General features: G+C 36.7%; 1 protein-coding gene across 1 annotated transcript in view; it reads left to right on the forward strand.

The window, feature by feature from the left end:
* The window catches only part of NAV3 (neuron navigator 3), a 366,296-nt gene that overhangs the window by 214,237 nt on the left and 136,346 nt on the right, over positions 1-15,713 (forward strand). Inside the window, exon 11 of the mRNA XM_039235544.1 lies at positions 3,673-3,792. Within this exon, the coding sequence (XP_039091475.1) occupies positions 3,673-3,792 (120 nt within the window). The remainder of the gene's footprint in view (positions 1-3,672; positions 3,793-15,713) is intronic.

Raw genomic sequence — 15,713 nt, forward strand, 5'->3', positions numbered from 1 at the left:
GTGCTGAGTGATGAGAGTCATATATCTATATTGTTGATTGGGTAGATGGTGTCTTTGCCTTTATACTACACACACAAAAGGAACATGAAGTTTAGTGGTGAAGATAATGCACGGTCAGTTTATAGTGGATTTGAGGCACTTCTGAGACATCCAACTGTCCATGCCTTGGAAGCAGTTTAATACCTTATTTTAGAACAAGGTGGAATGATATGACCTAGCAATACTAATTGAGATAATAGACCGCTAAAGTAAATATGCCGTAAATATGCAAATTTGCCTATGCAGAAAGAAGCAGGGTGGCAGTGGATGTGAAGAAGAATTACGAAATGCTTTGTGAGACTAATTTTTATTCATGTGAATATTTGTTTTTATTTTAAAAAATGTTAATGTGCATTTATTTTTGAGAGAGAGAGAGAGAGATGAGTGCAATCGGGGGATGGGGCAGAAGGAGACACAGAATCTGAAGCTCAGGCTCCAGGCTCTGAGTTGTCAGCATAAGGTCTGATGCGGGGCTCAGACCCATGAACTGTGAGATCATGACCTGAGCTGAAATCAGACACTTAACTGACTGAGCCACCTAGGTGCCATTCATAGCTTGTAAAATTTGAATGTGGCTAAAATTATTCTAATAGTTTCATATTTTGAGATAATTTATTTTTTGTCAGTAACCTTCATGTTTCTTTTGCAGTTTTTTCTGCTAATCTTCCCTGTGACTATTATCTCTTCTTAAACTCATTTTCGCTGTCAGTTTTGAAGTTTAGATATAATATTATTCAGAAATCATTTTCAAAATTTCACATTATTCTTTCTAAATGATTCCCTAATATTTATAGCTCCCCAGATTATAGCATAATTCTTCTAGAGGAACTATAAAATTCATATTCTTTTACATTTTTAAATCCTCCAAAAAGACAGAAGAATTACCAAAAAAAAATTTGTATCAGGAATTTGTCTTATTTATATGATGCCTGTATGTTGTTTTTTAAATAACAAACCCATGGTTCTATTATGAAAATGCCCTACCAACATTCAAATGATAGAGTGTCTGTAGACAGAGGAATTAGAACTGATTAATTTTTGTTTCAATTAATACCTGTTGGAAACCTATTTGATATTATCTGGAAAATCGAAGGACCCAAGAAAAAGGGATATCCTTTAAAATACTTCCTGAAAAAAGATTTTCCTTAATTTATTGAAGTTTTAAACATGCTTCTTTTTTTCCTCTTGAAAATTAGTTTTCAAAGCAGTTGACTTTTGTCTATAGAACTTACTTTTCTGTAAGTATTGAATAATTGAAAGGTTATGTTTCTAATAGAAGTGATTTGTCATCTTATTTCTTGTTTCTATGTATCACCATCACAGGTAATGTTACAGAGATCTGCTTTGATGCTTTCTTTTTACAATATGGAAGCGTTTTGAATTCAGCTGAACAAATGTTAAATATATTTGTTGATCCCAAATGGTATACAAAAATTTTTGCGAAACACTCTTGGAGATCAGAGATGAAGCAGCAGACCAATGAGACATACATGAAACATAACTTGTATGCATTGTTATAACTTCCTCCAGAAACTATGTTTACGATTAGGCCTGTTGGTAAAACAGAGAAGAAAGAGTGTCTCCCTTATCTGAAGAGAAGATTTCTACTACCCTCAACTTTTTATTTGTTATTTTTTATTTTTGAGAGGGAGACAGTGTACACACATGCATGCACACAAGAATGGGGGAGGGGGTGGAGAGAATCTTAAAATCTTAAACAGGCTCCACACTCAATGCAGAGCCCGATGAGGAGCCTAATGTGGGCTTGACGCTGGCTCAATTTCATGATGGTGAGATCATGACCTGAGCCAAAATCAAGAGTTGGCTGTTTAACCAACTGAGCCACCCAGGTGCCCCTTCCCTCGAGCTTTTAAAACACAATTTCAAAAGGAGAGTAACTGAGAAAAATATTTGCCACCAAACACTTTTACCTTATTATCTATATTACCTAATAAGGATAATACAGAATGGCTTAGTGTTGTTTTGTGAATAAAATGCATATATTTCCTTTTCAAAATATGTGGGAGAGACTTTGTGAATTACAAGTTGCTACTAGTTATAGGGTTCTTATATTAAGAGCTTGGGGTATTCTTTCTTTAATTTTCTTAAAGTCTGTCTGCAGATTTTATTCTTCCCAAATTCAGAGGAAGAAATTGAGGCACAGGTTAAGAAACTTGTTCAAGGCCCTTCAGCTAGTAAGGGCAGAATTCACTAATCATGGAAGTAATTAGCCAGTCTCATAATCCTAGCTTTACCTATTTGGTCAGTCTTCAATATGGCTGTGATTAAGTATGGTTTATTCTAAAAAGTGAAATCAACTTGAATTTTTTTAAGAAAATTGGGAACACAATTATAAAGAAGGATATGTCTGAGATCCCAAGGACAAGTTGAAACCACCTGGCCTAGTATCTGCTTCGTTTGGTGCATCTGTGCTGCTGTTTTTACTTTGCTGACCAGCTTTCTCTGTGGCACCTTACATCTTGTGGCAATAAATACATCTCCTGAGTTTTCATGATCGTCACCTGTGTTCACATAGAAAGACTGATGAGCTGTCTTTCAGTCATAGTTCTCAAAAAAGAAAAATTTGATATAGCCCAGCATGAGGTAGGAGATTAAACAATGCATTCTAATCCTCCATAGCCAAGGAAGCAAGATGACCATTAGTAATGTGAGCATTTGAGTCTACCTTCTCTGTGCAATGGTGATGGTCCCATGATGACAACGAAGTATTTCTCAAAGATCTGAAGTGGGGCAGTGTGCCCCTTCAGATAGTAATACATGATGGTTAAGATCACTCCTAGATTTATTTATTAATTCTGATATGACTGGTTGAGTAACATGGTGTGATTTGTCTTTTCATGCTTAGTCATTTTCTTTATCTCTAATGTGGTGATAATAATGTTATTACATGTAAACTGTTCAGAACAGTTAATGACAGCATTTTAAGCATTTAGTGCATCTTGGCTATTATTTTATCATAGTGGCCAATTGGTAGTATACATTTTACATAGAAATAATCTGATTTTAAGTTTAGTAATATTACTTTACTCCTATGACCTTCAATGCTTCAAAAATGAGGTGTACAAAATGATTGGCTGGGGCGCCTGGGTGGCTTAGTTGGTTAAGCGTCCGACTTTCGCTTAGGTCATAATCTTGCGGTTCGTGGGTTCGGGCCCCACGTTGGGCTCTGTGCTAACTGCCAGCTCAGAGCCTGGAGCTTGTTTCAGTCTGTGACTCCCTCTCTCTCTGACCCTCCCCTGCTCGCGCTGTCTCTCTCTCTCTTTCTCTCCTAGAAATAAATAAAAAACATTAAAAAAATTTCAAAATGAAATGGTCTTGTTCTTATTTTGCTAAGAGTTATTTTATCTACAAGCTTGTTTAAATTTTTGATAACCAAGGGTAAAAAAATGAAGGTTTTACATAGGCTAGTTATATGTTGTAGTAAGATTGATTTCCTAATAAACTTGAAAAGATGCTCTAACTTTCCCTGGTGAGTAAAATGTTAATATAGAAAAAACTGTGATAAGGATACATTTGCATAATTATTGAAAATTGTGAATGCTTTTTATTCAGCTAAATTATACAGATGAGATCATTTAATTTTCTGTTGATTAATTACACATTTATTTTCAGGTACATGACAGATGGAGGGCTCAACCTATATACCAGAAGTCTGAACCGAATACCAGACACCACAACTTCCAGGGATGTCAGCCAAAGAGGGGTTCACGATGTGACGGTGGATGCAGACAGGTAATGCTATCAGTATATGTGATGGTGAGAAGTGCATAAAGCAATTTCCTAAGTGAAATCCTAGAAGTTTTACAGTATAAATGAAGGGACTTCTTATATTTATACAATAGTCATTTTGGAATATTTTTAAAACTACAGTGGCATTTCTTACAAGACTTGTTTGGCCCTGTCTACTGAAAACAATTGCACTGGTAAGACTATTTAACAAATTTCAGTTTACATGGTGGCAAATTTTAATGTCTGTAAAGGCAAAATTGTAAACATAGATTTATGTTTTCTAGTTGAAAAGAACCCTGACTAATAAGTTCCTTTCAGTTTTGATGTTCTCAGATTTACCTGGAGGCTAATGGTGTAAAGATTAAAATGTAATTCAAATTATCAGGTACAATAAACGTGATGCTTTTCTTGAGGAGATTGTTGAAAGCACACAGGTCTTGCTTTAGGCTAATTTCTGTTTTGTAATTGTTTCAGATTGTTTAAAGATGTGTGTGTGTACATACATGTGTGCTTGATGCATATGTTAGTTATTATTTTGCTGGAAGTTGTTTTGTCAATATGATCAGAATCACTGCTGTTAGAGAATATTGTTCTTGTAAAATAATATTGTAACCCATACTTCTGACCTGATTTTGCCCTCTCTTCATTCAGAATTTTGACTTTACTCATCCAGAAGGGATTGCCCTTTCCAAAACTACGATATATCCATGCCTAGAGTGGTTCTTTACTAAAGTCGGCATTTATGAAGAAGACAAAGGGTTGTGACTTAATGTATCTGCATTCTGAAATAAGAACTGTGTACAATTCATTATGCATTTCAACATAGCCAACTCCAAGGATTAGATTCTGATATTAGTCGTCAGTTTTTCCTCACTCAAATGGTGTTGATATATGGGATTGGGGGGGGAGGGAGGTTGAGGTCTCTAAATACTCTTTAAATAGATATTCACTTGCTCCTTCTGTTTTTAATCCTACCTTCACACTCATTTTCAGAAATACCACCAATTTTTAAATATTTGGGGTTTTCTCCAGCTTAAGTAGGCTTCTTCTCAGCCTACTTACCATGTGTTCGGAAAGCTGCTTTCTCATATCTAGGTGAGGGTGAGGGTATGTGCCTGGTATCCTGGAGTTCAGGGACCTGTCCAGGGCTTACAGCTAGTGTTAGGCTGGAGGTTAAGAGTTAGGTGTTCGGATATGTGCCTGGCATCCGTAGATCAAAGACCTCTCCAGAAGATAAAACCCCAGACTTCTGCTGGGGTGAGAATAGACATGGCAGCCATTTACCCAGCTGAGGCAAGGAGAAGATGTGAGGCTCTGAATACGCTTGAAATAATGCTATTGATATTTTAACTCCTGTGGGCTAAAGCACAGTTTCCACTAGGATGTGTATATCCTAGTCTCCTAGTCTGCATACCAGCTGTGTGTGAGAGAAGCACATGGTTACAAAAGGAGTATGAACAATGCTATTTCCCCACCCCCAACTTGAACTCCTCAACCATTCCCCCTTGCGGACTCCTTCAACCACCCTGGACTTCTTTCTGCCCTTGAATTGATGCTTCCTCTGCCTGGAATGCCCTTTTCTACATTCTCTGCATTGTTTTCTCCATCATAACATTTCAATTCAGCTTTATGTTTCTTCTCAGAAAGATGATTCCACAGAGGCTAAGATACATTTGATTTCCAGTCACTTTCTTACCCATTACCTTATATTATTGTCTTCAGTGTACACATCCCTTCTTTATATCATACTTTGTTGCTTGTGTGTTTGTCTTATATCTTCCCCATTACAGTGTAGGTGCATGAATGCAGAAATGTTGTCATATCCATTGCATTTTGAACCTTTAACAAATGCTATAGAGTGAATGAACAAAAGAATGAATGTAAGCTATATATTCATATAGGCTAGCAATAGAGTCCAGCTAGGAAGAGAGGCAAATGAGGCCAGGAAAGAGCCAACATACTGCAAAGATATCATGTAAGACAGGGAATGGGTTATGTGGAAAATAGGAAGCAGTGATTTAAGGGGGAAAAATGCATAGTGTGGACTACATGTGGAGACTAATGACCTATACATTCTTAGCAGACAGTGGAGAATATCAAAGGAGGGGAAAAGTCTGTTGGTCTTTAGGAAATGATGGGGCACCTGGGTGGCTCAGTCAGTTAAGTGTCCAACTTCGGCTCAGGTCCTGATCTCACCATTCACGAGTTCGAGCTGACAGCTCAGAGCCTGGACCCTTTTCAGATTCTGCATCTCTCTCTCTCTCTCTGCCCTTCCCCTGCCTGGTGCTCTGTGAGTCTCTCTGAAAAATAAATAAGCATTAAAAAAAAAAAAAAAAAAGGAAATGAGATGTCGCAGCAGAATTTAGGAATCATCACAAAGGTGCCTTATTTTGGAGACAGTTGAGATAACTCTCTTACTCCTTTAAGAATCTGATTGGAGCCTTTCTGAGGAGCCACAGAGCAACAGGAACCCAGGTGTGTGTCTCATGAATGTGGGCCTGCGTGAAAGCAGTGGTTCTTAAAGTGTGGTAACTGCATCAGCAGCACTTGGGAACTTGATAGAAATGCAGATCAGCTCTATCCTAGATTTCCTGAGTGAGAAGCTGTGGGGTAGGCCAGCAATGTGAGCTGCAGCAGGCCCTCTGGGAGATTCTTATGTGTGCTCAGGTTAGCCAATCAGTATCCTAACGTGAACAAGCAGACAGAGGTTTAGGAAAACACAAACCCTTAACATAAACATTTAAGCATAAAAAAATGGCATATTGAAGTGTTTGTTCACTTTATTAGCTGTGCTCTGTCAAGGGAAAGACAACATAAAAATAACAATGGCACTAATCTTTAAATTAGATCAAATAATGACATGTTGCCCCTAAAATAAATTGTCCCCATTGGTTAGATTTGGCTTCTGAGAATTGTATAAGAGGTTTCTGAAAGAATTGTGTAATTTAAGGAATACAAAACCCACTTTAATCACTTGTATACATTAAATACCAATGAAGTCATAAGCAAAATCCTGCTGTCAGCAGAGATAGAAATTTGTCTTTTATTATAGACAAGTCTGAAGCTCCTTTAAAATCCTATCTTCTGGAAGTGAGTCAGGAAGTATATAACTGTAAAAATGCAAGGGCACCTGGGTGGTTCAGTAGGTTGAGTGTCCAGCTCTTGGTTTTGGCTCAGGTTATGGTCCCAGGTTGTGGGATGGAGCCCCATGTTGGGCTCCATGGTCAACATGGAACCTGCTCAGGATTCTCTCTTTCTCTCTCTCCCTCACCCACTCCCTCTGACCCTCTTCCTTGCTTGCACTAAATAAATAAATGAGTATTATACTTGTGTAAGTCCCTCTGTGGCACTAAACGAACAAACAAATAATATTATAGTTGTGTAAGTCTTACTGTTAATTTAAAAATCTTCTTGTACAGGATGTTGTTTCATAAAGCTTTCTTAATTATTATATCCATTTCAAATAGGATAGGCAAGAATAGCTATAAGGTGATACCTCTTTGCTCAGTTTTACTCAAAAAAGATAGTGAGAAATCCTGTACTTCAAAATAAAAACTGCTTATTAGCTTTTTTTAACTCAGTGCTCCCCAAAAGCATTTCCTATTAGTCACTGATTCCCCCACTTTTTCCTCTATAACAGTTTATTTATGTGATGTTTTAAGAAATATAATTTTGATTAATGCCTTCATTTAGTGGGCAGAATAGTATAAGGGCTTGGATCTTTTACCTCCTGTATTTATAGTTTCCCAGCTATCTTCGTCAAGGTTCTTTTAAATAATATGGAAAATATTAGTGTTTGGTTCATTTTAGTAAGTTGGTAAATGTAAGGCTTGCAATAACTCACTGATAAAAATGCTTAAGAGCAAAAATAAACCTAGAAGTCAATTTTTCATATTTCTTAGATTTATATTTATATTTCATGTTTCTTAATTTTTATATCAATGAAAATGCAATTACATAAGAGCATAGTAGCCAACTGCCTAGGATAGCAATGGATTTGAATTGCTTGTGTTTTTTAAGTGAAGGTTATAAGGTTTCCCTTTGATCAACATCGGTTAAAATCTGTTGGACCATAGACAACAGCTCAACTCTTCTTCTCGACAATTGAAATGGCCCCAAAGTGAAGAGGAGGGCTTTGAACAGACAACTGTGGTGTATTTTAAGTATTTTATTACTCAGAGATATTGCAGTCCCTTCATTTTCCATATCGATCCAAAACCAACCCCATTTATTTACTATGATGACGAAAAAAAGATTACAGAATGGGACTAATCTTTGTAGAAATGTTGAAGATGCTCTGGGAACTTCATGAATAAACTCACAATGGACAATTAAAATGTGTGGGCTTTATCCATTTGACTCTGGTTATAATGAAGTCAATCCTCATTCATGTACACTTATACAATTGGATTGTACTATATTTAAAAGGCAATTTGAGGGGAAAGGTGGGGGATGGTTGTTGTTTTGGTTTTTATCAACTTCTTTTACTGTCCTGACACTACCTCCTCTGCTAGCATTAACAAATATTTGATTAGTAAATGTATAATTCCCTCCTAAATGCATGACGGCACAATGGCACCTTGGGTAAAAACAAAACAAGATAATAAAGTTGAAAGACCCTGAGCTTAATGCTCAATGTAATGTAAGCAAAAAATAAAATGATAATAAAGTTATTAAGTTGTAATAGATGTATATACAAAGTACTTAGAAGCACCCCAAAGGGAAGTAGTTATTCCTACCTGGGAGAATAAGGAAAAACTTCAAAAAGTAGTATGATTTAAATGGGACAAATGACTTTTTGGCATATGGCCTAGGAGAAAGCTAAAGGAATGTGGGGTGGGAGAGCATAGAAGCATAGAAAAGTTTAGTTTAAGGGCATGTTGCAGAAAAGCAGAAGTGGGCCATTGTTAAAGCAATTGTAAGGAACTCAGGTAATAGGGGAAAGAGACCTTAGTATACAATTGAGCTCAGTTCTGAATACAATAGGAACAAGTGGGGATTCATAGCCAACAAGCAGAATGGGGGTGGGGGGTCAGTGAATGGAAAATTACTAAGAGGAGACATCAAGGGTAGGGGAATGTTTATTAAGCCCACTGAGGATCCCTGCTGAAGAGAGGCCAAGGTGATCAGATCCTGATTGTGGGGGGTGAAGACTACAGCCAGATATCACAGGTGAGGACTGTTGCTCAAATACCAAGGGCAGAGGATTCTCTCCAAAATGCCCTAGCAGGCAGTATTCTTGCCAAAACTGGGATATGGAGGCCCAACAGTGGGTCAAAGTCAAGGCCTAGTCCCAAGAAGAGACCTCACAGGAGATTGACTAAAGTTTAGTCAAAAAGAGTCTTTGTCAGACCCATTTAATGATGTGCACTTGGCAAAGGACCTGGAGGAACTATAAGTGATAAGGGGCTATTTTACTATTTTAATTCATTTTCTTCTTAAATTTCAAATCAAGAGCATGTGTTATCCTTATTGTATTTTAAAAAGAACTCCCCACAGCAATTAGTGAATAGAGAAGGTACAGAGACAGACTGCTCAGGAAGTGACTGCAAGAGTCCAGTGAAAGAAGATGAGCTCCCAGCTGGAAAGCCAGAATGGGGGCACCATTTCTTTTTGTTTTATATTATTTATTTATATTTAAAGAGAAAGTGTGAGTGGAGGAGGGGCAGAGAGAGAGAAAGACAGAATCCCAAGCAGCCTCTGCACTGACAGTACAGAGCCTGATGTGGGGCTCGAACTCAGGAACCTGAGATCATGACCTGAGCCAAACTCAGACATTAAACCAACTGAGCCACCCAGGTGCCCAGGGGCACTATTTCTAAAGGAACATGCGTTTGGTCTGTAGATATTTCTCTGCTCGTGTACAAAATATACCAAATGGGTGCCTTAAACAACAGATACATGATATTACACAGTTCTGAAGGTTACACATCCGTGGTTACAGTGCTGCAAAAGTCATTATCTGTTGAGAGCTTTCTTCCTGGTTTGACCACCTTCTCACTCTGTCCTAATACCGCCTTTCCCCTGTGCTCCCTCAGGGAGAAAGAGGAAGATCGCTCATGTCTTTCTTGTTCTACAAGGACACCAATTCTATCAGAGTAGGGCCCTACCATTATGACCTCATTTAACCTTAATTAGCTCTGTGAAGGCCCTATCTCAAATATAGTCACATTGATGATTAGCTTCAACATTGGAATTTGGCGGGAATGGGGCACAATTAAATTTATAACACTGTATAACTCCTGGGTGGTTATACCCTTGGAGATATAGGTTAGTCTCTATAAATGCTGGATTAAAATACCGACTCTATATAGTATGTCTGTTACTAACCTCAGATCCCTCAGGGATCGGGATGATCACATGAAATGAATGAGGCAGAAGGGATATGTTCAGTGTGATCAATCTGAAGCAAATAGGCACCCTTAGCTCTAGAGGTTGCTGCCTGTGGAAATGCAGAAATGTGGAAAAGGGGGGCTAAATACTGCCAAGCCATTTGATTTTTCAAGTAAAGTCAGACTCTGGACCTTAGTCAGAAGCCTCCCAATATTTAAATATTTGTAACGGTCTTAATAGGTCTGTAAGATAAATAGATAAAGGTAAACATTTTCTTCGATGGCAGGTAATGTAGGAAACTGCAGAGAAGCTTATGTAAGCAAGAGACAGTGAACATTCTCATGTATAGTCATGTAAACTCCTAGTGCCTTAAGTTTCCCACAGAGATACACTTTTGATGATATTCACCAGTCATTAGAAGCCAGCCTACCAGATGCAAGTAATGGAAGCAAACCTATTTGAGTACATTTCCAAGTTTATAATGCAAGACAGGACAACCTCAGGTCAGTTTCCCAGCCGTAGCATCCCTCCGTGGAGCTGGTCTGAGGCTTATTATGGTGATAACTAATTAATTTTGTTTAAACCATTATGTGAATTAGCACTGTGCAGGCTAAGAGCACATTTGTATCTGCGATGTGGAGTGGGAAAACAAACCGTGAGAATGAGCCCTTGACATTTAAAGAGTGAATAAAGGGAGAGTAACCATTGAAGAGGGAGAGAAAATAGCTCCAACACAAAGTTGAAAAACAAATAAGGCTATCTGATATTTTTGAAATGGTAGAGGAAATGAGCAACAATGTCAAATTCTAGGACAAGTGAAGTTAATTAGAGAAGGGTTTATGCAAAAGAATAAAATAAAATAGCATGAAGCTTAACAATTGAGAGGTACAACTTTCCTGGATGATTGAACAAGGTATAGACAATAGACTGAGTCACTCTAGTAGGATGGTCATAGAAGTCAAAATTTGGTTATTAAGATGGATTATCCATGTGACCATCAAGTCAATATAATGACAGAATGAGTCTCAAAAGAGAGAAAGATAAATCTCCAGGTAACAAACTCTTTTTGGAAAATGAACAAAATTCCACGTATTATAATGACAAAGATCTCATTCTCCGTGTCCGTTTTGGATCATCTATGACATTATTACCTAAAGTATCTTCTTAAATACAGTGATTGCTATTTTCATTTGTAAAGTAACCAATTTATCTATTCACATTTTTACTGATTTTTGATTGTTGAATCATGAGCTTTTGAAAATTAAAAGCATAATACATCACATGTAATATACTCACTGACAGATTGGTTTGATTTGTTACCCTACAGTCGTACACTGAAATCATGGTGATGAAAGAGTTTACCAAAGGCATTAAGGGACTGTCATGATTTTACATGGCTCTCAGTTTATCTGTCATTATAACTCAATATGTTAAGGGAAGCCTAGGACGAAACATCTAGTCATACTAAATCGCTTGTTGTGGGCAGTCAGGGACTTTTCCCTCTATCCACTTAGGTTTAGAGTTTGGGGACTGTGAAATTACAGTGACAAAAGGAGACTGTCAAGAAAAAAGACAAACTTTTATTCACCTATGTATGTGAGAATTGAGAAAATGTGACTCGCAGAGAAAATTAGAATTTGGAACTAAGTACCATCTATTTTCCCTCCAGTTTATTGAAAAATAATTGACATACATTGTTGTGTATGATTAAGGCATCCAGCCTGACAGTTTGGTTTGCATGCATTGTAAAGTGTTAACCACAGTAGGGTCAACTAATATCCATCTTCTCATATTGTCCTTATGATAGGATTCAGTCTTCTCTGGTTACAGAACTCCCAGGGAGGGGACTTAACGCCAGTTGAATTATTTTGCAGAGGCTATACTTTTAGGCAATAAGGAAAGTTCAGAAGAAAAAAAAAAAAAAAAACCTCTTCACAGTGGTATATTCTGGATCCCTTTGCCCTAAATCTACAGTTGTTATCAATGTGCAGAATACTGCACTGCCTTTACAAAGAGAGCCATGCAAATTCTCACAAAATCATGTAAGGAGTCATTTCTATGGGTGGGAGGTATTTGATATTTCCGCACCTTCTTCAAATAGGAGAAGTGAAGGCAACAGAGATTTCTCCTAAGCCATCAAGCAAATATCTCTAGGGGTCAGATTCATGATGCTTGTCGCTAGTGTGTGTACATTCTAATAATTCATTCTATTCTGTGTTGATTTGCCCTAGCATAATCACAGAATCAGTACAGTCCCATATCTTAAGTATTTCCTTCATTAGCTTACTGGCTTTGTGTTGTAATTAAAAGCAAACACAAAAAAGATTAATAGGCTGAGATGGAAATAGATAAAGTAAATATAATTATTTCACTTCATAATCAAATGGTCTGCCTTTTTTTGCTCTTGTTTCTTTACTCTTAAGTAGAAAGAGACCAGTGCAAAATATTAGAGAAGCAGAAAAAGACTGATGTGCCTTTTCAACTTCCCTTTGACACCCTTCTCAGCTTTGCATACTTAAGAACTGCTGCTGAACATCTTTTCTGGGTTCCAATTCTCAGAGTTAACTGACCTCATTGTGAATAATCTTATAGACTTCCAGTACGTTTAAGTAATACCCCTCATAGAATTAATTCACACCAGAAACACTATTGAGAACCTACCTTCTACCAAGCACTGCGTTCAATCCCAGGGAACCCTGTATTCAAGGGAATTAGAATTCAAATTATTCAAGTTTAAAAAGCCATTGAGATCAAAAGGATACTTGGACAATCTAACTAGCCCAAGCTGTAAATATTTTTGTTTGGGATACTGTTTAATGTTTTCCAAAAGATGCATACAGGTGGCTTTAAGCTCTACCACCTCTTTGAAAGCTCTACCACCTCCTGACATTATTAAACTTGGCCTAAGCTAAACTTTACTATTATAGAAGAGGTGGTCCTCAGTAGTCTTATATATGCAGTAGTTTTACCTTATCTCCTTCCAAAACAATTTATTAATAATCTTATGAAGATGGTAATGAAAAAAAAAAAAAGGAGAGTCAAGGTTATTATAATAAAAATTAGTTGTAGTAGCTTTCAGCATTGGGGGCTAGTTATGTGCAGCCATCAGACCATATTACTTAAATACATTGTTACATTTTATTTTTACAACAGCCCTATGAAGTGGGGTGTGTGTGTGTGTGTGTGTGTGTGTGTGTGTGTGTGTTTTCTGCCACTTTATGAGGCAAAGAGTTCTTAGGTTAATAAACTTGCCTGCAGACACTTTGTTAATTAACTGTAATGGTAAGATTTGAATCCAGTTCCTGTGCTCTTACTATTATTTGTAACATCATTAATTTAGATAAAAGGTTTTTAAAAATATTTTAATGTTTATTTATTTTTGAGAGTGGGAAAGAATAATCTGGTGAGGGAGACATAGAATCTGAAGCAGGCTCCAGACTCTGAGCATCAGCACATGAGCCTGATCCCAGGCTGAACTCACGAATCTCTAGACCATGACCTGAGCTGAAGCCGCACACTGAACCGACTGAGACACCCAGGTGCAGCTAGATAAAAAGTTTGTTTACTATGCCTGCATATACATTGTCTGATTTTGTAAATTATTTTATTTTTCCCTTTGGTCTAAACATATCTGTAAAATATTAACAGGTTTATTTTCTTTTCCATTTCACAAGTGTTGGTACGTTCCTTCAGTATATAATCCTATTCTGTTTTACTGCAGATTTTTGATAAACCTAAAAACAAAACTGACAGAACAATATTTTCACTAGTGTTAGAGCTTCTAGAATGCTGGCCAGTCTGTAAATATGAATAAAGCAATTTAGCAGTTTTGTTTTTTTTATATATATGTATATTGAAAAGAACAATTGAAATATCTATTTCTAACAGGCTCAAGGAAACATTAGAAAAATAGAAAAGGGAGAATTATGTTCAGCTTATATATAGAAAAATATTAAAAAGAGTAGTTATATGAAGGGAACAGCAAGGCGGGCCTTTTATAGGACATGATTTCTTTTTCACAAAAAGCAATAAAATAGGAGAGACTATATCGGCTAATTTCATTGTTTAATTTGATTTAAGAAGTTGCATCTATACATGAATCATTTGTGGGTTTTTATTTTTTTCTCCCCTGCAAGAGCTAGGAATGAATTCTTTTTTTAATAGGCCAACTAATGGAGTGAGAAATTCAAGTTGGGATCATTACATTGAGGGCTCCCGGCTGGCAGCTGATAAATTCTGCATCTTCCTCACTCCAGCTGTATAGAGTGGGCGGCATGGACTTGTTTAGTAGTCATATGTGCTCCCCTTTTATTCTTTTTCCTTGCTTGCCTTAATTTGTGTTTGAAATGGTTAAAGTTATTTGCAGTGAGCTGTGGTTTTTTAAGCATTAACAGAGCTTCCATATGTTTTTTTCAGATAAGTTGCAAATGAAAGTGTTTTCATTACAAATTAGTGCTTATTTTCTGAATTAAATAGTTATTTTGTTATTATAAGGCATTTCTGTGATTATTGAGGAAAAGCACAGAATACATATAAGCCTAAAGAAGAATCTAAAAATAATCCATTACCCTCCCATCCACAAACAACTAAGAATATTGCCTTGACATATTTCTTCCCAGGCATGTTCACCGTCTCCATTTACGTAGTTTGGGTTTTACCGTCTATACGATATATTATCCTGCTTGCTTAACTTACATAGTAAACAATACATAGAGTATTAAATATTATTTTAAACTATGACTTGTAGTGATTGTATGTTCTGCTATCATATGGAATGAATTCTATCTAAGGAGTATGTGTGAACTCCTTAGATTTAAGACATATATCGAATTTCTGGTTTAATTTGCAAAGTCATGAGCAGAATCTTAGCTATCTGGTTGTATGTTTATATCTGTGTATGTTTTTCTAAAAAGATTGAATTTTGAATTTATAGAAGATCCCTAGGATGTATACATGTGTCTGTTTGTGTATATGTACATGTGTGAATGTGTGTGTATGTGTGTGTGTGTTCACACACATATGTACATTTGGAATTTTATTTTCTTTTTCTGTCTATATCTCATTCCTTAAGAGTATATACATTATTTTCATTTTAAATATTTTTAAATTTAATGTATATGTTTAAGGTTTTATACACTCTTAGGATTCATGAGTTTGTTTTAAATTTAAAATATTTTGTCAGCAGGGGAGCCTGTGTGGCTCAGTTGGTTAAGCGTCCAACTTTAGCTCAGGTCATGATCTCAGGTCTCGTGGGCTTGAGTTCTACATCGGGCTCTGCACTGAAAACCAGGAGACTGGTGCCTGCTTCTAATTCTGTGTCTCCCTCTCTCTCTGCCCCTCCCCCACTCATGCTGTCTCTCTCTACACATTGAAAAAATTAAAAAATAAATAAATAAAAATGAGAAATATTTTAAAAAATATTTTGTCAGCCAGATTTTGCTGCTGACAAAATAGAAGGTAAACACTGTTGACTGAAACTGTGCTGCTTCTCCAAATTTAATTAAATATCTTATTTATTTATTTTAAAATATAATTTATTGTCAAGTTGCCTACCATACAGTGTATACGGGGAGGGGGGTATACACTGGTTA

This window comes from Hyaena hyaena, unplaced genomic scaffold (genome assembly GCF_003009895.1).
Source record: "Hyaena hyaena isolate Hyena2069 unplaced genomic scaffold, ASM300989v1 scaffold_99, whole genome shotgun sequence".
Lineage (NCBI taxonomy): Eukaryota > Metazoa > Chordata > Mammalia > Carnivora > Hyaenidae > Hyaena > Hyaena hyaena.